The sequence below is a fragment of the Furipterus horrens genome, unplaced genomic scaffold (assembly GCF_987537825.1).
Source record: "Furipterus horrens unplaced genomic scaffold, mFurHor1.1.pri manual_scaffold_6, whole genome shotgun sequence".
NCBI classification, from domain to species: Eukaryota; Metazoa; Chordata; class Mammalia; order Chiroptera; family Furipteridae; genus Furipterus; species Furipterus horrens.
The window spans coordinates 16,309,539-16,332,499 of record NW_028327176.1 but is presented as its reverse complement, the minus strand read 5'-3'; the positions used below and the strand labels follow the sequence as shown (position 1 = coordinate 16,332,499).

General features: G+C 50.2%; 1 protein-coding gene across 1 annotated transcript in view; it reads left to right on the top strand.

The window, feature by feature from the left end:
- DPYSL5 (dihydropyrimidinase like 5) overlaps positions 1-22,146 on the top strand; it is an 81,862-nt gene extending 59,716 nt beyond the window's left edge. Inside the window, exons 6-13 of the mRNA XM_090281052.1 lie at positions 1,502-1,546; positions 5,624-5,699; positions 7,604-7,760; positions 12,039-12,180; positions 13,360-13,502; positions 15,418-15,625; positions 18,804-18,972; positions 20,827-22,146. Coding sequence (XP_090137178.1) covers positions 1,502-1,546; positions 5,624-5,699; positions 7,604-7,760; positions 12,039-12,180; positions 13,360-13,502; positions 15,418-15,625; positions 18,804-18,972; positions 20,827-20,912 — 1,026 coding nt within the window. The 3' untranslated portion in view covers positions 20,913-22,146. The remainder of the gene's footprint in view (positions 1-1,501; positions 1,547-5,623; positions 5,700-7,603; positions 7,761-12,038; positions 12,181-13,359; positions 13,503-15,417; positions 15,626-18,803; positions 18,973-20,826) is intronic.
- The last annotated feature ends 815 nt before the right edge of the window (positions 22,147-22,961 follow it).

Below are 22,961 nucleotides of genomic sequence, written 5' to 3'. Positions count from 1 at the left end.
CAGCTTCCTCTGGGCTGAAGCTGACTTGGCCTCATTGGATTCTGATTTCAAGGATCTGAGGGGAAGACCATGTGAGCACACCAGGGGTGGCTTTACACAAAACTGAATCGGGAGAGAAAAGACAGACTGAAAAGGTGCATCTCCCTTCAGATGTTAGAAGAAATTCCAGACTATAAGCCAGTGGGTCAGCGTTTGGGGGACGAGATCCCTTTGAGTATCCGAGGAAAACGTGGGACCCTTTCCACCGAAACCAGAGGTTCCTATTCTTTCCCCTTTGGTCCCTTATTACTCACTGCAATGCTAATTGAGAGCCCTGCTCTGCTTCTGCCCTTGTTTAGTCTTGCAGGACGTCAATACAAATCCCCCAGGGCTCCCCAATAAAGAAATATGCTCTAGAGGGACCCCATTAGACAGATAATGCCTTCCTGCCCTATGACCCTGTTCAGACATCCCTGGCCATTTGTGAGGGGAAAGCTCTCTTCCATTTGTTCAAAGCCTTAAGTGCAGAGTGGTGGTTGGACATCCAGGAGGCGTCCATGGGGAGGCCTCGAGGGGCAAGGAGCTGGAGATAGGATGTAACAGTCCTTCCATCAGACAGGAATCAAGTTGGCCTATAGTGGGTCAGCCTGGAGGGGAGGGGTCCCACCTTACTCCTCCCCTGGGTCTGGCCCTATCTGTCAGAGTCCTTGAACATAGCACCTGTTTTGATACCTACAAACTGGTCAAGAATATGCACCCGATTCAGCAAAGTAAATACTGTGCCCATGAGAACCACAGTGGGTGGGGGATGGGCACAGGAGTGGACTTTGTTAAGTTATATGAGGGGAAGAGCAAAGCTTTGACTGCAGTGGCAGCAATAGCAAAAATTATCGCCATCATCGTCTGCTGATTCAAGGGGAGGGTCCTGGGTCTACACCAGGGGGGACTTTGTTCCCTAGCAGACATTTGGCAATGTCTAGAGATGGTATTGATTATCTTAACTGGGATGCTCCTAGCATCTAGAAGGCAGAGGCAAAGGATGCTGCTAAAGATCCTACCATCCCCAGACAGCTCCCCACCGCAAAGAATCATCCAGCGCAAAATGTCAATAGCTCTGAGGTTTAGAAACCCTGATCTAGGCTAATTTCCAGCTTGAAATCAATCAACGTTGCTCCTTTGCTGCAGTGCTGAGGTGGCTGTGGAGATAAAACACCAGAAAACAGAGAGATCTAACTCCGGGTTTTTGTTTGCTTTGGTTTCCGTTTTAGTTCAGCCCTGAGTAGCATCCAGCAAGGATATGCTTGGTACCCCAAGTGCTAGGAGTCCATCAGGGTGAGCATAGGTGGTTGAAGTCTGGTGCCCCTGCCCAGGGCTTGCCCCAGAGCCAGCCTTGGGGTGCAGGTGGCCCCTCTGGCTCTGTGCCAGACACTCTAGTGTGCTTGCTGTGAGGTGGGCTCTCAGGTGCACGTGGGCTTGCTTGTGAGAGACGGTGAAGCCTGTGCTTTTCCTTTGTTTCTAACAGCTGGAAGCAGAAGCCACTCACCGAGTTATCACCATTGCAAACAGGGTGAGTAGAACCCCACCCACCACCTGCCCTAAGTCCATTCTTGAATCTGGCATCAGAAGCCAACCTGTACAGTGGAGTCCCCTTCTGTTCTGGGTGCCAGCATCATTGCTCCAGGGGAAAGGCTCCCCAGGGAGGGAGGCCGGGTGCCATGGGGCCACAGGCAGTCTCTCTGCGCCTGGACAGTGCTGCTTGTGGAGGAATAGGCAGACAGTGGGCTTGGAGAGCCATGCTTTATACCTCTGCCTCTGGGCCAGTCCTGTTTTTTCTTGGTGTGGCTCAGGGTAAAGTCGGGGCCAGGGCGCTGATGCATGTGGGGGGGCGGGGGGGCAGCAAGAGATGTATGTAGGGCCTTTACCAAACACAAGCTTTCATTCATATGCAAGTCACTCAACCACTCTGTTATGCTACTTCATTACCTAAAATTAGAATGATAATATCACTTCTCATGGGCTGGTTGTGAGAATCACAGGAGTCATGAAAGGAAAAGCACTTTAGAAACATCAGAGCACTGTACAAAGGTCATTTCTCTTTCTGGCATCATTGGTTTGATCTGTTCAGGTAATCTAAGTTACCTCCTCCAGACACTGGTCTTCTAAGTGTGGTCCTTGGACCGGCAGCATCAGCATCGCTTGTTACAGATAGGAACAAAGAAATGCAAATTCTCGGGCCCCTGCCGGCCAAGTGAATCAGAAACTTGGGTGATGCTCAGCAATCTGTGTTTTAACGAGCCTGCCGGCGATTCCAAGGGTGCTAATGCTTGAGAATCTCTCCCCTGGAAAGGCCTGGGCTCCCTGGAAGGATGTAAACAAGAGGGTGTGCTGTTAGGAATACCCGAGAAAAACAGAGAGATTGGAAATCCAGCTGTCTCAGAACTAGCAAACTTGTGCCAAGAACATCAAACGTCAGTCCAGCTCCTAAACTCTATCCGAATTTGATAAGTAAGGAAGGCATCAGAATAACAGTTGGGAAAACACAGTCTCCCATTAGCAGTTTATAAATCTGGGGGCTGGATAAGGACATTATTTTTCAGTCATAACAATCTTGTTATCAATTACTTCCTGATAGAAAGTTACCCCAGAATAAGGATCTGAACAACAAGAGGGCAGTTCCTCATCTTTTAGCTCCAACATATATGCCCAGAGAAGTTAAGCCATGGGTCAACTTCCAGTCAAGATGGCGGCGTAGGCAGCCATGGCTCACCTCTTCGCACAACCACATCAAAATTACAACTAAAATATGTAACAACCATCACTCAGAACCACCAGAAATCAAGCTGAAGGGAAGTCTGACAACTACAGAATTAAAGAAGCCACATCCATCCAGACTGGTAGGAGGGGCATAGACGTGGAACAGGTTGGTCCCACACCCACATTTGGTGGATAAAATTTCAGGAGAGATATCTCGGGAGCAAGGAGTCCCAGCCCAACACTAAGGTCCCCAGCCCAGGGTACCAGTGCCAAGAAGATAAGTCCCCCCAATTTCTGGATGTAAAAACCAGTGGGAATTGAGTCAATGGAAGAAACTGCTGGAGCCCCAAGCAGTTCCTCTTAAAGAACCCACACACGGACTCACCAAATGAGCCCCTGCACCAGGGTAGCAGCTCGAAAGGCATCAGTGGTATACAGGGAGAAAATGAAGTCTCTAGCATTAAGGCCAGCAGGGCCATTGTCCCTTTTCTATATCCTCCCCCACAGAGCCAGCAAGCTGGTGCCATATCTGAGACTCCATCAACCTGGCTAACACTGTTTGCCCCACCTTATAGATCCCCAGAGATTCTGCCCTACCCAACTTATGGCACATGGGGCCCACATAGGCTCCTTTTCAATATGAATGGCTGGTCTTGGCTCACGCTTCACAACCTCCTAAATCCTCTCAAACAAGCAACAGCTGGCCTTAGTGAGCCCCAGGCCCAGCACTAGCAGCAGCCTGCCTAGATTCACAGCTTGGCTTCACCCAGGAATCTCCAAGCCTAGCACATGTAGCAGCAATCTCATATTGCTTTATAGCTCAGGCAAGGTGCCCTGGGAAAAACACAGGTGGGGGCTAACCTTGGCCTGCACCACTCAGGAAACCCCAGGGTCAGCGCACGCAGCGGACAGCTACAGACCACATCAGAGCACCACCACCCTACCCCTGCACAGCTGATCCTCCACAGAGGGCAGAGATTGGTGGTCAGTGGTCACAGCTAATCCTTGCAGCTGACTGGCCTGGGTAAACCCTCCCACTGATCTGCCAACAGCAACCAAGGGTCAACTACAAGAGGAGAGTGTACTCAGCCCACACAAAAGGTGCATCTCAAGTACCCAGCTTGGGTGATAGGGGAGGCTGTGCCACTTGACCCTACAGGGCACCTACTACATTAGGCCACACTACCAAGACACAGAGTCAGAGCAGCTCTACCCAATACATAGAAACAAACACAAGGAGGCTGCCAAAACTAGGAGACAAAGAAACATGGCCTAAATGAAATAACAGATCAAAACTCCAGGCCAAGAGCTAAATAAGATGGAGATAAGCAATCTATCTCATGCAGAGTTCAAAACTCTGGTTATAAGGATGTTCAAGGAACTCATTGAGGATCTCAGCAGCATGGAAAAGATCCAGTCAGAAACAAAGGATACACTAATTGAAATACAGAATAATTCACAGAGAAACACCAGTAGAGTAGATTAAGCTGGGAATCAGATCAATGATTTTGAACATAAGGAACAAAAAAAAAAAAACAACAACAACAACCAATCAGAATAACAAGAAGAAAAAAGTCCAAAAAAAATGAGGATAGTATAAGCGGCCTTTGGGACAACTTCAGGAAATCCAACATTCACATCACAGGGCTGCCAGAAGGAGAAGACAAAGAGCAAGAAACTGGAAATCTATTTGAAAAAATAATGAAAGAAAAGCAGAGAGTTACCTACAAAGGAGTGCCTATAAGACTGTCAGCTGATTTCTCAAAAGAAACTTTGCAGGCTAGAAGGGATTGGCAAGAAATATTCAAAGTTGTGAAAAGCAGGGACCAACAGCCAAGATAGTTCTTCCCAGCAAAGCTCTCATTCAGAATTGAAGGGCAGATAAGAAGCTTCCCAGACAAGGAAAAACTAAAGGAGTTCATCATCACCAGACCATTTTTATATGAAATGTTTAAGGGACTTATTTAAGAAAAAGAAGATCAAAACTATGAACGATGAAATGGCAAAAAATACAAATCTATCAACAATTGAATCTAAAAAAGCAAACAAGAACAGAGGCAGAATCATGGATACAGAGAACATTTGATGATTGCAATCTGGGAGGCGTGGGGGGGGTGAAGAGGTGAGGGGATTAAGAAGTACAGATAGGTAGTCACAGAACAGCCATGGGGATGTATAGTATAGCACAGGAAATGGAGCAGCCAAAGAACTTGAATGCATTACCCATGGACATGAACAATGGTGAGGGAATTGCCTGAGTGGGGGAGGTGCTAGAAGGAGTGGGGCGAAGGGGAGAAAATGAGGATAATTAATAGCATAATCAATAAAATATAGTTTGTTTTTTAAAGAAGTTAAGCCATGGGCCATGGTCACACAGCTCGGTAGAAAGAAAGCTAATCAATATTACAATCCAGGTGTCTGTCGGTAAGACCAGCCCCGTCTGGCATAGACTCTGAACCCTGAACCCTTTGTATTTTGTTTTCTCCAGGGCACATTCTGTCTACTGAGAAAGCAGCCCTCAGATGGCAGGCATCGTAATGTTTAATATGGAATATAGTACAGCTATCTCTAAGCTACCACATTCATGAACATGAAATTAAGATAAAATTACACTTTGTTTTAGGTTATAAAAAACCTTTTGTCGGTTGGTAGAAAATATGAGGTTCAGCTCTCGACATCTTGCCCCACGCTCCCCTGCTGGGCTCCGGTGCCATGCAGTTCTGCAGCTTGTGCTGGGGCTGCGGGTGCTGCACTCCCGTGAGACCGGCACCCTGAGGGCAGGACTAAGCGATCCAGGGGTTGGGGCCAGAGGCAGGGCCAGGGTGATGTTGGTGCTGGGTAGGTTTATGGGGTTGATGCTCTCTCCCTCCTGCCATGTGTCCGTGTTTAGACTCACTGTCCCATCTACCTGGTCAATGTGTCCAGCATCTCGGCCGGTGACGTTATTGCAGCTGCTAAGATGCAAGGTGAGTCCTTGAGCTGGGATGAACAAGGTATGTGGTGTGGGATTGGAGCCAGATGGGGCCCACTAGCTCTGTGCACTCCATGGCCCTGGCTCTGGAGGCCTGGGCCTGTGCCTGTCCTTCCTCGTTTCCACCTGTCCTCCCCAGAAGCACCCTGCACTAGCCTGGGTTCAGTCCATTAGAATCAGAGTGTTCCTCTGCACATGCATATGCTCAGCAGCTTTGCAGAAGTGCCTGTCATCTCTTTTGGGTCTGGCAAAATTGTTTAAGTTTTCAGTTAACTCATTAATTTGGGTTTTACTGGTGGTTGTCTCGGTAACCAGCATGAAATCCTGGACCAGTTCCAATGGACATTTCAGGGGATGTCTGGGACATCTCTAGAGAAATAACAGTGTGTGGACCCAACTTTCCTTCTGTAACAGAACCCTTGGGCTGCTTCGATTGAAACAGAACCCACGGGCTGTTTAGTTAGGGGCCCAGTTGCCCGCCGCCAGAATCATAACTCTGAATACCAGAGTTTGCTGAAAAGAAAAAGAATTATTTATTTACGCATAGTCCTGCCTCCCCCTCCCAGACATGGCCAGTCTTAGGAAAGTCAGAAACACCATTTCCCTACTTTAGGCACAGTTCAGCTTTACCAGTAGCTGCCAATCACTCAGTTCTGATTGGGGAGGTCCTTTCTGTGCTGTGGTGCCCTCCAGCTCTCAATGCAGGACCGCCTGGATTCTCAGCCTCCTTGTAAACTGCCTTCTTCCTGTAAACCGCATGGATCTCCTCTCCTTCTCAAAGCAGCCTGGCAAGAGCCTCTTCTTAAAGCAGCCTGGAGACCCCTTCTCCAAGCCACATGGAGGGAGCCCACAAGAGCCAGAGAGTGAGGGCGTGAGGGCTAGAGAGAGCCTGAGAGAGAGAGCCTCCTAGAGCCAGAGCCAGCCCAAAGTGTCCGCAGCTGCTTCTCTCTTCCTCCCTGCCTCCTCTCTCTCCCTGCGTCCTCTCACGCAGTGGGTGTTGCAAACCATCCTGACAATTCACAGAACACTACGTAGGCTCTGCCTGCTTCTTCCTTACCAGCCCACAGTCCAAGATCCCTCCCATCTTCCTGAGTCTTGGATGTAAAGCGGATCTTTGCAACAATGTATCCAGCCACTAGCTCCAGGCATGCAAGGGCATCCTGAAAGCTGCTTCCTGCTCCCTATCTCCCAGCCGCAAACTCTGGGGTTTGTTTTTGGACTCTCCTGTTTCTGTAACACGTCCACCCCACCCCACCCCCCGGGAACCCTGTGTATAAGCCCAGCACCTGATGGGACTCCTGTCGCAGAGCACCAGGCAGCACCTCAAGGCTTTGTACTTGCTCATAGTGCCCACTGGGCTCGGGGTGCCAGTGACGTCCTGGAAACAGGAGAAGTCATGGTCATAAACCTGGGGGCATCAATCAGGAGCAAGGGCTTCTAGCCTTTCCACCATTCTGCCTCCTGGCGACCCCACCTCCGTCTCCCTGGCCTCTAGCCCCTGCTACAGATCCCACCCCCAGCAAGACCCCTGAAGAGGCTCATAGCACCTGCCTGCTCAGGAAACAGTCCAGACTGGCCCTTAGCTGACATCCATAGCCCTTCATCCTCCCACCTGCACCCTGCAGCACCCATGCGCCAGGCAAACTGCTCCCTGGAGCTCTTGGTGCTGCCCCGCCTCGATGGCTTTGCCATTCCCTTCCCCTTGCCTGGAGTCAGCATGGGAACAGGGAGCACTCTGCCCTTGAACCCAGCTGTGTTCTCAAACACCCAAGAGAGCTTAGGCAAGTCCCTTCCTCTCTCTGACCTCACCTCCACCACCTGTCAAATGAGACGCCCAGACCAGTGATCCCTCAGGTTCACTGGCTTCCTAGTTATGGCTGACCTTTCTCCTCCTTCCAGGGAAGGTTGTGCTGGCCGAGACCACCACTGCGCATGCCACGCTGACGGGCTTGCACTACTACCATCAGGACTGGTCCCATGCAGCTGCCTACGTCACAGTGCCTCCCCTGAGACTGGACACCAACACCTCAACCTACCTCATGAGCCTGCTGGCCAAGTAAGACATGTTAGCAAGGCCATCGTGGCCCCTAGCACATCATTAACTCATAGCACGTGCCATTCCAGGAAAACTGAACAGTGGATGTTCAGAATTTCAAAGGATGTAGATATCTCACACTGAAGGCTGCTGGGAAACTTTAGGATGTGGCCTCTGGCTTATCCTAGAACATGTGTGGGCCTTTCTACCTCTTGTTCTTTACCTCTCCCCCTTCTCATTGTTTCCGGTGGGTTTTCTCTCCTTGTGTGCTGCTCTTCTGTGCTCCTCCCCTCTGTTTTCCCCTTTTCCCTCTTCTGCACCTTCTCCGTCCCTTCCTACTCTGTCTCCAGCAGCCCCCCACCCCTTTGGTCCAGCTTCTCTTTTCCTAATGCTGCTTTTCCCCATTGGATCCTAACCTAAAGGAAATGGTTTAGTAAACAGTCTGAATTTGGTGGGACGCAAATATGAAAAGGCTTTGCTTTGTCCCAATAACTGCTTGAAACTTCTCTCTTTGCTCTAGTGACATTTGGGGCAGATGCCATTGCCTTCTCTTCCCTTTTGGTTATTAAATTCCAGTTCAGTTTAAAAGTCAATCTCTTCCCCTCCCCAACTCAAGCCCAGGACTGGGGTGGCGGGGGGGGGGGGGGTGATTCTTCTCCACACCCAAGCTCAAGCTCATGCCTGTGCTCCTGCATTAAGTTGTCATCGTTCTCAGGCTAAAAGCGACTGGCCTTTGGGGCCCTCTTGTGTCATCCTCACACAGTCCCCTGATATCGGAGATGGATTCCAGCTTGGCCTCTTTTTCCTGCACCTTCCAGCTTCCAGAACAAGGGCCCGGGCATGTCCCTGTGAACAAGGGCCCGGGCATGGCAGTTTAAGCCTGGCCACCTTCTCCGGTGTCTGGGGCTCAGAGGACACTCACACAGCCCTGCCACTCCCTACAGTGGGAGGGCAGGCTGTCCCCACACCACAGATCTCCTCACCCAGGGGCTCAGAGGCAGGCCTCCCAGTCCAGCTCCCAGGCAGATGCCCACTGCTAGCCCCTCTGTGCTCTGCAAGTGAACCTCTTGAAAATGTCCCCTCCTTGCCTTTGCGGTAGACAGGTGGGGGAGAGGGTAGGCAAGCACCACTCAGCCCATGAAAAGAGGAAGGGGAGAAAGACTGCAGGACTTACCATTCCGCCAACACCTCAGTCTCCTCCTTGTCTTCTACTTTTATAGACCTGGGTGCTGATAAACTTCTTCCAGGCTGATGGGGGATGAGGGTTGAGGGAAGTGACCAGCCCCTCCCGAAGGTGGCTGTCTTTAGATAATGGAGCACTTATTTTATCCACGTTCTTAGTTTTCAGTCCTGGTTTCCAACAACTAGAAAACTCCCACTCAACGTGCTGCTGTGTTAACAACCTAAAGAGCAGTACGGGGTGCAGAAGCTTTCCAAATAGTCCCGGAGTGCAGTCCTCAGCGGCCCAGGATGAAGGTGGCCCGTGGAGGTGGCCCAGTGGCAATAATTATATTCTGTCCCATAGTTTTGTTCTGCTATCAAGCAGCAGCAGCTCTTAAACAGGTTGAAATAAATTGAGAGAGTAAGAGAGGCCGAAGACAGAAATAAATGCTAGATCCGCTGTTACTTTTAAAAATGCTTTTTGTGCCCAGGTTGGTGTGGCTCAGTGGATTGAGCGCTGGCCTGCAAACCAAAAGGTCTCCTGTTTAATTCCAAGTCAGGGCACATGCCTGGGTTGCAGGCCAGGTTCCCAGTTGGGAGCGTGCAAGAGACAACCACACAGTGATGTTTCTCTTCTTTTCTTTCTCCCTCCCTTCCCCTCTCTCTAAAAATAAATAAATAAAATCTTCAAAAAATAAATAAAAATGCTTTCTGTTGGGGGAAACCATTATTATCAACACAACAAAAACAAGTATCAAGAATCTACTATAATAATTTGGGCTAGGTTCCAAGTCAGTGAATCTTTTAAAATATCCCTGCTTGCCACAAGCAGCTGGACTGAAAGAAAAAAAGGTAGTAAATGCTTTAATCCACCCAAATTACAGTGCCGAAACGCACGGGAGTGCAAACAGGCAGGGGGGAAAGTAGTGTTAATTGAATAAGTCAAGTTTTTATATCTAACCTATTTTGGCAAATTTATTTAAATTATTAAACAAGTTCTATTCATTTTGAAAGAATTGCAATTTCATGTGAACTATTTCTTATGAGAATAGTTTGAATCCCTTTTCTAATCAGTGCATATGGTAAATGTGTGCAATTTTATAAAATTTGGAGCATAGTTTTAACATTTTCATTATTTATAGGAATTTATGATTACTGTAATTTTGTTTTTATGACACATTTTTTGGTGATAATTGATATTATGCAAAACATTTGATAGAAAGCCCAGACACCAATTATATTCCTGTAAGAAAATATGAGCTGCTTCACAATGATCTACTTTAGGATACAATTTCTCAGGCTATATCAGGGTGAAAAGTACCTCTAGATGTAAGGATTCATCCTTTATTTAAAATATGACTTCTTAAGGGGACCAGATTTTTTTTTTCCTTTTGAACATGTAATATTTTACTTAACAAAGTCAGTCATATTTTACACTTGAAAGAGTAGGGTGGGTGTTTCCTGTCTCCCAGATCCAGGGCGGCACTGGGAGACCTCAGAAGCCCTCCTGACATGTGACCACACCCATTCACGCCCACCCCGGGGGGCACCCTAAAAAGAAAGGTGGATGCTCAATAAGACTTGTTTGTTAAGGGATGGGAGGAGAGCCAGCTGCTCCTGGCATTAAGGATCCTCAGTCCATGACACTGATGGGCACCTCGTCTGATCTGAGCCCTGTCCAGGTATCTAGAGGACCCCTGAGGAGAAAGTGAGACCCTAAAGATTCCGCTTGTCTCTGGTGGGTTCTGCAGGCCTGGAGAGTGTGGGGAGCCCTCGAGGACCCCAGGAAAAACCTTCTGCTCAGTGGAAGAGTCCCTCCCACAGGCTCTGAGAGGACCCAGTCCGTGTCTTTGGCCCAGGGAGATAGCAGGCCATGCTGAGGGAAGAGCTAAGTCCTCTCACTGTGGATTTGGCCACGAACATCGGTCACTTGGCAAGAGCTGTGACTGAGGAGCCGTGCCAGGCCCCAGTGGGGAAAGCCCTTGCTGCAGCCTAACCCAGAACATTTGAGAACCTTAAGGATATGCCTCTTTCCCCCAAGGGAAATCATGCCTTCTGTTCCCAAAGTCCCCTTCCTAAGTGCGTGTCTTCGATGGCCCACCTGCACAAGGCTCTGATGCCTCCAACAAGTAAAATTAGACTCTCAGGTCCCCAATGTGTGGTCCAAGCAGTGGTCCACCTCTCCCACATGACCGCTGTGCTCCATTCAGGCCCCTCCCTGCCCTCCCGAGGTTGTCCTGGCCTGGGCGACATAGGCATTCTCTCCTGTCTGCCCCTCGCCACTCTGAGGCCTGCAGCAATCTCTGCTCATGGGCCGGCCATGTGCCTCCCTCATCAGGCAGAGGGTTTGCCCCCATGCACACTGGCTCACCATCATCTCTGCCCCAAGTTCTTAGTTTGCTCGAGAGCCCGGCCATGCCTTAGCCGCCCACCGCCTTGCACTGAGGCCAGCCTCAGTAACTGAGGATGATGGTCGTGGATGGCAGTGACAATGACCCAGTTGACTTGCATACCATTGCTGGCTTATAAGGCAAACTTTTCCATCTTGTCCCTTGTTTCCCCTGCTGGGCCATTAGAGTCCCCACATCCTAGGAAGGCTATGGCTTGGAGTTATTTGCAAAGCTTAACATTGAACTTGCATGTTTTCCCAAGCGCATGCTTGTTGCCAGCAGGGACTAGGGGTGGGGAAAAGGTTGAGATGAGAGGAAGTTTTCACATGGTTTCAGGTAGTAAACGTACCTCCACCCTCTACTCTAGCTAAACTCTTAAGCTCAGTTTTCCTCTACCCGCTATCTTAACTTAAAAGACTCCCGATGTCCCTGTGACACTGCTGGTCTGTGCCCCCTCAGCACCCGATGCCGTTCTGCAGATGAGTAAACTGAGCTGCTCACAGTTTAAGCCGCTCATTAGAGGTCATATAGCTACTAAGTAGCAGAGCCAAGATTAAAATCAGCTTTGCCTAGTTCTTTCTTGTTTTTTTAATTTAATCTTTATTGTATTTTTTTTTTTTCCATTACCATTTAGAGCCCTTATATCCCACCACCTGGTTCTTAGGCAGACTTTTTCCCTGTACCTGTCGCCACCCTCGGGGACCATGGTCTCCTTCCTTTTACTAGTCACATCCTTCTCTCTACCCAGTGATACTCTGAATATTGTGGCATCAGATCATCGGCCATTCACCACCAAGCAGAAAGCTATGGGCAAGGAGGACTTCACCAAGATCCCGCATGGAGTGAGTGGCGTGCAAGACCGCATGAGCGTCATCTGGGAGAGAGGCGTGGTAGGTTCTGGAGAGCCCCTCCCCACTCTGGTCCAATAAATGTCTCACCCTTAGAAGGGCGTGTCGACCACAGCTCCTGTTTCACTCAAAAACAGAACCAAAAAGATTTTTTTTCCTTATCAGAAAGGTAATAAGGCCTAGCATAGAAACTTGGGGAACACAGAAAAGTATTAGGAATTTTTTCCCCATAATTCCACACCAAGAAATTGAACTTAATACTTTCATATGTTTCTTCCTAGTTCTATGATGAACTATATTTTAATAAGTGGGGTTCATCCTTTTTTTCATATAACAAATGTTGAGTGTCTTCCTATATCAGTAAAAATAATTTCTTTAAAAACATCTTTTTTAATGGCTAAATATTATCTCCAATGGAAGTATCATTGGATTAAACATCAGTACATCCTTTCCTGATGTTTAGAACTTTCAACAATTTTAAATGTTTGCACTTAAAAATGATGCTACAGAGAACCTCTTTGTTCATGAGTATATGTCAGCACTTCTGATTATTTCCTGAGGACAGATTCCTAGAAGTCAGTTTCTGGGCCAAGGGATATGAACATTTTTAAGGCTCTTGATACATTTTGCTCAATTACTTTTCAATAAAGATAGGGACAGGAACTTCGTTAGAATACCACCTGTTCTGCCCGTGAAGCATATGCATTATTGGTCTTAACCTGTCACAGACTAGGTGCAGCATAGAGTATGAGCCCCAGGAGGTTTGATGTCCTCAAGACTAAGTCGCCAGTTCAGGGAGGACCCACGGGATGGCTCAGGGATGCTCTTTGAAGAGAGTCCATGGTGCTGTCGTGGGTGGGTCGGGGGGTGGGGCAATAGAATGCTTTTCCAGAGCACAGAATATATGTCCCTCTGAGAATGAGGGAGGCCCCTGACTCCTCCATAGTGGGCACATGAGTAGAGCTGGTTTTACGTTCAGGAGGTAGATTTCTACCAGGCAGGCAAGCTTTTGGAAGAAAGGCTGTTGTCACCAGGTGAAGGAGAAAGAAGTGAGTGAGTGCCTGGAACCAAGCCAAGCAGGTGGGCTTGTCTGAAATGGTATCATTCACCTCAGCACCCTTGTTCTGGCCACCTACCAGGCCACAGGCCAGAGTCAAGGGTGACTAGGAGTTGGAAGCACACACAGAGCCTGGTTGACTTGACACTTCTGCAATGTTTCAGGTTGGAGGAAAGATGGATGAGAACCGTTTTGTGGCCGTCACCAGTTCCAATGCAGCGAAGATTCTCAACCTGTATCCCCGCAAGGGTCGCATCATCCCGGGAGCCGATGCCGATGTGGTGGTGTGGGACCCAGAAGCCACAAAGTAAAACCTGCTGCTGGTCTCCGGGGCTAGGGGCCTTGGGATTTTAAGGAATTTATGTTACAGAACTCCAAACGCATATCATCCTTGCACTGCTTCTAGCATAGAGAATTATGACCCTGAGGGGTGTTTGGTTTAACACATGTTTGAGGGCCTCCTGTAGTCCAGGCACCCGGAACACAGCAGTGAACAGCTCCTGTTGCAAAGCAGCTTTGCATCAATTATCTCATCTGATTTGATCCACGGGCCTGGGAGGCACTCGGGCCTGGAGTTCTTATTTTCTTTTTACTATTGAAACTAAAAGGGTAGAGGGACTCACCACATTGCATAGCTGATAGGTGGCTGAACCAGACAGACAGCCTGACACTCAGTTCCAGGCTCTTCCTTCCTCTGCTCCTCTCACTGGGGGTGTGGTTCCTTGAGCACACAGCTCTGGACACAACATTAATGAACCCGCATTCAATGAGTGAGCACATCCCTGGATGCAGAGGATAATGTTCACTCGGAGATTTGGGCAGGGGAAATGGGAATCGTTTCTTAACATTAAATTTCATTCAGTCAACAAATACAAGAGTGGGTAAAAGTTGGTTAATAATAATACAAAAACAAGTAATAATATAAGAATAAACTATTTCGTGTTCTGACAACTGCAAATCTACTTTTGCCCACCCATGTGTTAAGTGCTACTGTCTGGCAGGCACTTTTCTAGGTGCACAAGCTAGCAGTGAGCAAGACAGAAGAAAATGTGCTGGGACATTGAAAATAAAGGTTGCATTGCAAAGAAAGTTCACACTGGGCACCACTAGGATCCCCACATTGTTCCCTCCACTAGGGCCCTTGAGGAGCCACATTCTGCATCCTGACACCAGGTGCTGGTCCCCAACCTCCAGGCCGCACAACAGGGGGTGAGCAGCGGACCAGCAAGCGAAGCTTCATCTGGGTTTACAGCAGCTCCCCGTCACTCCCATTACCGCCTGAGCTCCGCCTTCTGTCAGATCAGCACCATCATTAGGCTCACAGGAGCGGAACCCTGCTGTGAACTGCATATGCAAGGGATCTAGGGTGCGTGCTCCTTATGAGAACCTAATGCCTGATGGTCTGAGGTGGAGCTGAGGCGGTGATGCTAGCGCTGGGGAGCGGCTGCAAATACAGGTTATCGTTAGCAGAGAGGTCTGACTGCACAGAGACCATAGTAAATCAACTGCAGACTCACATCAAAACCCTATCAGTGAGTGGCAAGTGACAATTAAGCTGCATCTGGTGGCAGGTTATAAAGCCATCCCCACCACCACCACCACCGGTCCATGGAAAAATTATCTTCCACAAAATGGATCCCTGGTGCCAAAAAGGTTGGGAACCGTTGCCCTGGAGGTTAGCCAATGTTTTAGTTTGCTAGGGCTGCTTTAAAAACACCACCACCTGAGGGTCTTAAAGAACAGAAATCTATTTCCTCACAGCTCTGGAGGGTAGAAGTCAGAGATCAAGGTGTCAGCAGGGTTGATTTTACTCTGAGGCCTCTCTTCTTGACTTGTAGAGGGCCATCTTCTCCCTCTTCACATGCATTTCCTCTGCTTATGCTCTCCCAGTGCCTCAATTTTCTCTTATAAGGACACCAGTCAGATTGGACTAGGGTCTACCAATATGACCTCATTTTACTTTAATTTGCTTTAACTAAAGGCCCTAACTCCAAATACATTTACATTCTGAGGTACTGGGTATTAGGACTTCAGCATGTAAATTTGGGTGGGAACACAATTCAGCCCACAACAGCCACCGTTTGGGCATCGTTTCTTCCCACTGACATCTCCCCTTCCCTCTGAGCTGCTCCCCTTCCCTCTGAACAGCTTCAGTTCCCAGCGAGCTGTGGCATCTTTACCTCTCCTCAGAGCTTTCTCTCTTGCCCCTGCCCCCCCACCAGGACCATCTCAGCCAGCACCCAGGTGCAGGGAGGAGACTTCAACCTGTACGAGAACATGCGCTGCCACGGCGTGCCACTGGTCACCATCAGCCGGGGGCGGGTCGTGTATGAGAATGGGGTCTTCATGTGTGCCGAGGGCACCGGCAAGTTCTGTCCCCTGAGGTCCTTCCCAGACACTGTCTACAAGAAGCTGGTGCAGAGAGAAAAGGTAAGGTGAGGGACGGGGAATAAGATGTGTGAGAAGAGGTTGGAGCCTCCTGTTAGGAACATTTCGTATGATGGCTTTAAATCTCAGAGATGTTCTCACTAAATCCTGTTGCCTGGAGTGGCCCCTTTGGGGACAAGAAATAGGAAAGAAGCACCTGTAACAAAGTAAAATGTATTGGGAAGGGTCCCCAATTCCCCTGGAGCTGAGGGAATACTATGAGCTGTTCATGGCTGTCCCAAAATGTGGTCGCTGGGAGGATTCTTGCCGTCCACCAGGGCAAGGGATCCCTGTCATGGCCTGGAGTTGCTCTTTCTCTGACCGCCCCCTCTCCTTGTGATTGCAGTAGGCTGGCTGGGACTTGTGATACTGGGCCCCCCAACACATACTGGTCAGGCCAGGTCTGAAATAGTTCACGTCTCAGGGGTTGCACCCAGTCCTCGGATTCCATAAGAACCCTGGGAGTATGCCGTCCTCTGGGTAGCCACCTTCACATTGCTTGGGGATTGATGTCCAGCCTTAACTCAGAGCTGCCCTAGAGTCTGGCCGGAATCCACAGGGACCGCTCCAGGTGTTAGAGCCTGTGGCCAAGTTGTCAGAACAAATCTGGTAAAGAGACAGCCTGCTCTCTGTCCTCCCCTTCCTCTGGCCTAAAGCAATATTACTGTGGCTTCAAAAGGCTACTGCCTAGCTATTTCCAGGTGCTGTCTAAAAGGGTAGGTGCCCTTAGAAATGTCACACGAGGGCCTAGGAGTCCCATGCCTCACTGGCTGCCCAGGCCCTGGGGTGCCACTGCTATAATCATTGCACACTTAAGAGATAGCAATCCTTTAAAAACATTTTTTGTTTTAAATTTTCTCACCCAGCTTCTCCTGTGTCCTACGTGTTTATTTCGTTTGCCCTGGACACCCCATCCTCTATACACAGCAGGTGTTTAATCTGGCTTCTGGAGGTGGTCATGGGATGGTTTCTGGGGGAATCAGGAAAACTACAGAGTCTGGCCTTGTTAGTCACTGCTTTTCTGTCCTGGGAAGGAGACCCAGTAAACAGTCTGTGTGTTTTAGCCAGAGGCCCTAAGTAGCAGCTGAGGGTCAAGTTTCTGGGCTGCTTCTAGGTGATCTCTCCATCCCCGTCCGCTCCCCATTCTGATCACACAATCAGCCAGATCAGCACCAGCTTCCCATTCTGAGGTCCCATTCTATCCACTCATGACCAGCTTTGACTTCCAGCAGGGGACCAGAGATTTAAAGGACCTTGGCTGAAAATAAACTCAGCTACCATATTACTGAGCTCTAGAAATGTGCTTAATAACACCTAAGGAATAGGCCTTATAAGAGTTTGGTACACTTGCCATCAAATGGTCCCGTGACCTCCCTTCACCCAAATTTTCTTATCTTAGTTCTCTAATCCTTTATGCAAAATCCAGGCTCCATTTCTGAGCTCCTTAGGCCTCCCTGTTCTGTACCACCCCTGTTCCCTCCTGGGACCACCCAGAGCCTTTCAGGGGTAGCTCCTGCAGACCCTACCCTCCCACTTTCTGAACAGCCTCTGCTCCAGCTGGTCCCAGAGCCCCAGCCCTGGGGCGACCTGAGGACCAGAGGCGGGAAGTTTCTATCAGGTGGGATGGTGGGCAAGTTGGCCTCCTGCTCTCTCTCGGCTCCCTAACCAGGACTTCATTTCACCCTGAGCCTGGTCCTCAGTGGAGCCCCTGCCACAAGAACCCCAATTTTATTCCACTCTCTGGTCCAGCTCTCCTGTGCTGAGAGGGAGTGCATGGTGGGGCAAAGGGAATGCTAGTCAGATAATGCTGGTTTCCATTGTCCATCTTTGATGACCGCAGAACGTTTCAAATGATCAGGCAGACAGGGAGGGAGTCCTGAGTTCCTAAAGGCGCAAGAGGGAAACACGAGCGTGTCTGTGACCACTGCGCTCTTGGTTCACAGGCTCAGGGCCTTGAAGTACTGCCATTGCTGGGTTCTCTCCACTCTCAATGAAGTAAGGGTATGGAAAACTGATGTTTGAAAAACAGTCATCTAAACGTAAACTCCAAAGGGTCAACTCTGCTGGGGGTCACTAGGGTTCTCACAGGGCCTCTGCTGCTGCCCTTCACTGGGGCCCAGGCTTCTGAAGTGGGAGCCAAAATACAGCCTGGCAAAGGCCAAAATAGGTCTGACCAAGCGTGACATTCTGGGGCCGGAGCTGAACTGCAGGTCTGTTGTCAGAGAATATAAGGGAATGTGTAGACTGAAGAACCTTCCAGAAATCACCCCATCTGTTGTTTCTCTCAACAAGATTTTCAATAAGCAGCAAGGAGATTGACGTCTGGTCGCTGATGAGGGCCTGAGGGGTGGGCCACTCCTTCAGACCTTATGCACACACTCCAACACATGTCTTCCTCCTCATCATAGCACTTTTTGATACGATCGAACACCCTTAAGTGACCTCTGCAATGATGATAGCTGCTGGCTCTTGTATGTCACTTGCCATGTGCCAGAGCAGTTCTAAGAGCTTCACATACATTATTTCCTTTATCTCATAACTCTGTATGCAGTACTAATAGGTACTATTATCATCCTAATTTTACAGTTAAGGAAACAGGCACAGAGAGGTTGGGTAACCTGCACAAGGTCACACAGCTTGCAAGTAACAGAGTTTGGATTGGAACCTAGGCAGTCTGTTTGCAGAATATAGGCTCTTAATTCCATGGCCTTTTTGAGTACACAATAAACTAGTATTGCTACTGGGGAGCTCTCATCTACAAATTGACTGTAGTTAGCCTCTATCCCCACAAAGTTGTCAGATCACAGTAAAAGGCATGGCCTCTTGGTAGCCAGGCAAGTGAGGAGAATGACATTGCTCCATGTGAGGGGTGTTTTATAAGGTTGGATATTTCAGAAGTCTACCTGCCACCTTGGAAAGGATTCCCCAATACTGTGGGGGAGCCAGTGGTCATCTCTGTGCATGCACACAGGTGCACGGGCACACACGCACATGCACTATTTAGGACGTACAAGAAAATAATTCTCCATCCCTTGTGCTCAAGGAAGACTGTCGCAGGAATTCGGGTCCTAAGCATAACAGCAGCATCTAGAGTTGTGTCGGCCATCGAGGAAGCTCTGGTGGGGGTGGTGTCTGGGCTCTGATGGTGTCTTTTCCCCTATCCTCCTCCACCCTTCACCAGACCTTAAAGGTTAAGGGAGTGGACCGCACTCCCTACCTGGGGGATGTCGCTGTGGTTGTGCATCCTGGGAAAAAAGAGATGGGAACACCGCTCGCGGACACTCCTACCCGGCCCGTTACCCGACACGGGGGCATGAGGGACCTTCATGAATCCAGCTTCAGCCTCTCTGGTAAGAGCAAGAGCCACTCCAGCTGTGTGGGAGGAGGGCCAGGGGGCCAGGAGACCTGCCAGGCAATGAGATTGATGCTGCTTTTCCTCTTGTCTTACCCCTTCCTCCCCTACCACATGTCCAGTGATGAGTGCTAGGTCCAGTATTAAACACACACCAATATTAGGGGGCAGGAGGGCTCTCCTGGTCGCGGGGCGCCACTGTAACAGGCCATGGGTTGCAGGAGAATCTCTCCATGTCTCCTGTTTTGGTCCCTTGAAACATCTTGAGGACTATGCACACAGGTAGTGCCCCAGAGATGATCCAAGCTCAGGAAGGTTAACCCTCTCTGTGCCACATGGGACTGTACCGCCATTACCACCCTCCCCTATCCCTACTCCTCACTAGCCTCTCTGAAAGACCTGGTATTTCCTTTATTCTCTTTCCTCCCTCACCTTTTTTGCTAGGAATTTTATGTAATACAATATATAATATGTGGGATGTGATGATGCGCAGGAAATTTATTGTCAACAGCGCCGTCCGTATTCCAGGTGTTCTGCAGTAGTTAAAGATGGGGTGGGGGTGCAGGGGTCACTGCTTCATAAATGGAGACCTTCAACGGAGAACAAGCTGGCCCTGCAGGCAGCTTTTATGGAAACTGACAGCATGTGGAAGGGGCGGGGCCAGACCTCTGGGAATGGCCTTCAGGATTAGCCCAGGTGCAGACCTAGCGTCCATCTGCTCCGCAGGTGCTCTGCTGGGTGGAACAGCACAAGAACAAGATCCTTCTGCAAGCAGCTTGGTTTTTCCCTGGAGATGGGGATGGGGGTGGGCGGTGGCATGAGACCTGCATACAAACCCTCCACACCTGAGAGGCCAAGGACCAAACCAGAAGGACCGCAAGGGAGGAGGGCTGCCAGCTGAGTGTCCTCTGTCCTCTCACCAGCTGTTTGCTTAGAACATCCCAGGGCAGAAGTCACATGGTTCCTGTCTGAGTACCTGATAGCCCATGGGGAGGGGCCTCTTCACCATCCCCCTCCCTCTCCTCACCAAGATAACTGCTCCCCAGCCCTGAGGGTCACTACCACTCCCAGCGACAGGACAGGAGTGCAGGGAGTAAGAAAGGGATCCATGATGTGGGGTGTCCGTGGGCACTCAGCCTTGCCACTCCTGGAAGTGTAGATTCCCATGGCTGCCTGGTCATGGCCCCCAGAGCCATGGGCCCCGCTGGTCATTGGCTTCTACTCCCAGCCCAAGTCTTGGGTGGAGCAGAGACTGGGCAGAATTGTCAGGCTCGGCCAACTTTAAGCGGCATCCCACCTGCCCTCTGCCCCAAACCTTGTCTCTTCTAGATGGAACAGGCTGAAGACTGTCCCGCCGCACTCCCCAGGGTACCAGGCCTCCTTTTCTAAAAATGTCTTGGAATATCACAATGTGGGGACCTTTGGAGTGCAGTTCTTTGGTTTTCTGAAACAATGGGACACCCCTCCCTTCTTTCTCTCTTACTCACTAAGGCATATGGACAAAGGCCAACTTGTTAACAGGCCAATCTGTAGTCTGAGTTCCCAGCAAGAGACCATATGTCCAAGTCTGGAAGCAGTGAAGGTGGCCTAGTAGGACAGTTAATCGTGGAGGTTCTGAATCAGGAAGACCTGGGTTCAAATCCAGACTCTGCCACTCACACACTGTATCATTGGGCAAATTGCTTAACTTCCTGGAGCCTGTTTCCTTATCTGTAAAATGGGATGGAGTGTCACAAGGATTAAAGTAGATCATACACATGGGGTACCTAACAGCCTCCACCAGTAGAGGTGGCCCTGCTTTTATGAACCAGGCAGGTGCAGCCCAGCTCACCCTCTGCTTTCTTCCCTGCAGGTTCTCAGATTGATGACCACGTTCCAAAGCGAGCTTCGGCTCGGATCCTTGCTCCCCCCGGAGGCAGGTCAAGTGGCATTTGGTAAAGGCACCAACAAGCCCCCCGAAGTGAGGATGCACCGCGGTCACCAGCCCGCACACCTTCCAGCTGCAGCTGCGGGGGCAGGAGGGGCTGGGCTGGGCAGCTCACCACCTGAGGGGCCACGGGACCCAGGAGCCCTCCCCATGTCTGACGCGCGATTCACTGTGCTTCAAGCTGACCCTAACAGGCACTTTGAGATGTGTTCCTCCTGCTGCAGTCCTTTCCTGCCCTGCCTTGTGGGGCCCAGGAAGCCCACACTATGCACAGAGCCCAACGCATAGAGCCCGGCCCAGCCCCTCCTCTCACACCTGCATCCATGTGCTGGCTTTGGGGAAGCCCAGACCTTAGTGCCCTGCCCCTGGCTTAGCCGCCAGTTGTCCAGAGCACTTTAGCAGATGTGTTTTAAAAGGACTCCCTTCCCCATCCCCTTAGGGCCCGTGGTCACCTTTCTCAAGTTAGCCAGGTGTTAGCTGCCCAGCCATGCCCAGAATGTCCCGTTTCTCCTGACTCAACTCTGGCCCTGTGTGGATGTGGATGGGACACCCTGGGTGTGGGTGTGGTGGGGACACTCTGCGCCCTTTGCCAGCTTCTTCCTCTTCCCTCCCCGCCCTCTGGGAGTCACGCCCAGAAGAGCTAGCTGGGTGGGGTGCAAGGCTGGTGCCAGGCGCGTGTACATGATTTTGTTTTGCACGTTTGGTTTACGCAGTGGTTTGGTTTGACTTGTTTGTGCATCCTGTGAAAAATAACGGTGCTTTGTGTCACTAGCATAGCATAGGAACAGGAATAGATGTGGACCTTAGGAGATGCTGCACTTGACGCCAACCAGACAGCCTAGAGCACAGGTGGGGGCGCGGGGCGGTTGCTAGACTTAGAGGCCCTTCTCCCCACATGGAATCTTGTAGGCTGCTCCAGGCCCGACTCCCATCCCTTCCCCTCCTGGTCTAGTTCCCTCCATTCTGACAGGATGCCCAGGATGCTGGCCCTGGAGACTTTTGGGAAGCAAGGAGACCTTTGCCAGTCTCTGGCCCCATCACTCCCAGCAGTAACACCCCGCAATCACCCAGCTTCCTGCAAATTCCCCCTACTGGACAGAGGCCTGGCTGCTCCTCCTGTGTGATTGGCAAGCCACCTGATGCCTGCTAAGAGGGGGGGAGCAAGACTGGGGAGAGGGGCGAGCTAGGTGCCTGGGAAGGAGACCAGGGCAGCAGGGCCTGACTGTAAAACCCACGTTTCTGTGCAGCGGCCCCAGCCCCCTGTGCTCAGCACTGTGCCCTCACCTGCTGTGGTCTCCATCTCCTCCCACATCCAGCTGGGCCCTCCCTGCCTCCAAAGCTCCAGGGGGTTTCCATGGAAACACTAGAGGCTGGGTGAACTTCATGCACCCTGAGTGAACTGGGAAGTGGCCCAGCTGTCTGCCCTTGTTAAGTTTTGTCCTCCCCTCGGGGAAGTGATTCCATGTTGCACATTCCATTGGAGCACCCCAGGCTGCACGTGGCTCCTGGACTCCTGGGCTAGTGATCATACCCTGTACATTTCTATTGTGCTTTACATGTTTTCAAAGCACTTCCATATACAAGCTTCTCACAACAGAGCATGTATTATTCTTCCCATTTCAAAGATGATGCCCAGAAAGTTTAGGCCTTTGGACCCCAGAAGTGACCATGACTACCCTCAGGAGCGTGGCTGCCTACCCCAGCTGTGGAAAGGAAGAGTGGGGGGATGTCCCTTGTAGACCCTACTGAGAGTTTAACCAGTTAGAAGACTTACCCCCCTGGTAGGCATTTCACTTTGTTTTGCACAGATGGGTAGATTTTTGTTGTAAACAAACTAATAATGCATACTCACTGTTTCAGCTAGAACCAGTTCCATGTTGGGGGTTTGCCATGTGGTTTGAGCTTTCTCCACACCCTCACTTGTCACTTCATGCTCATCTTCCTCACTTAGGGCTGAGATGACAGGGACCATAACCCAGGGAGCAGATGCAGCAAAGGCATCCCCGGAGAGTGGCAGCCATGGGGACAGGGGTAGGGGTCTGGGCTTTGGGAAACCATGA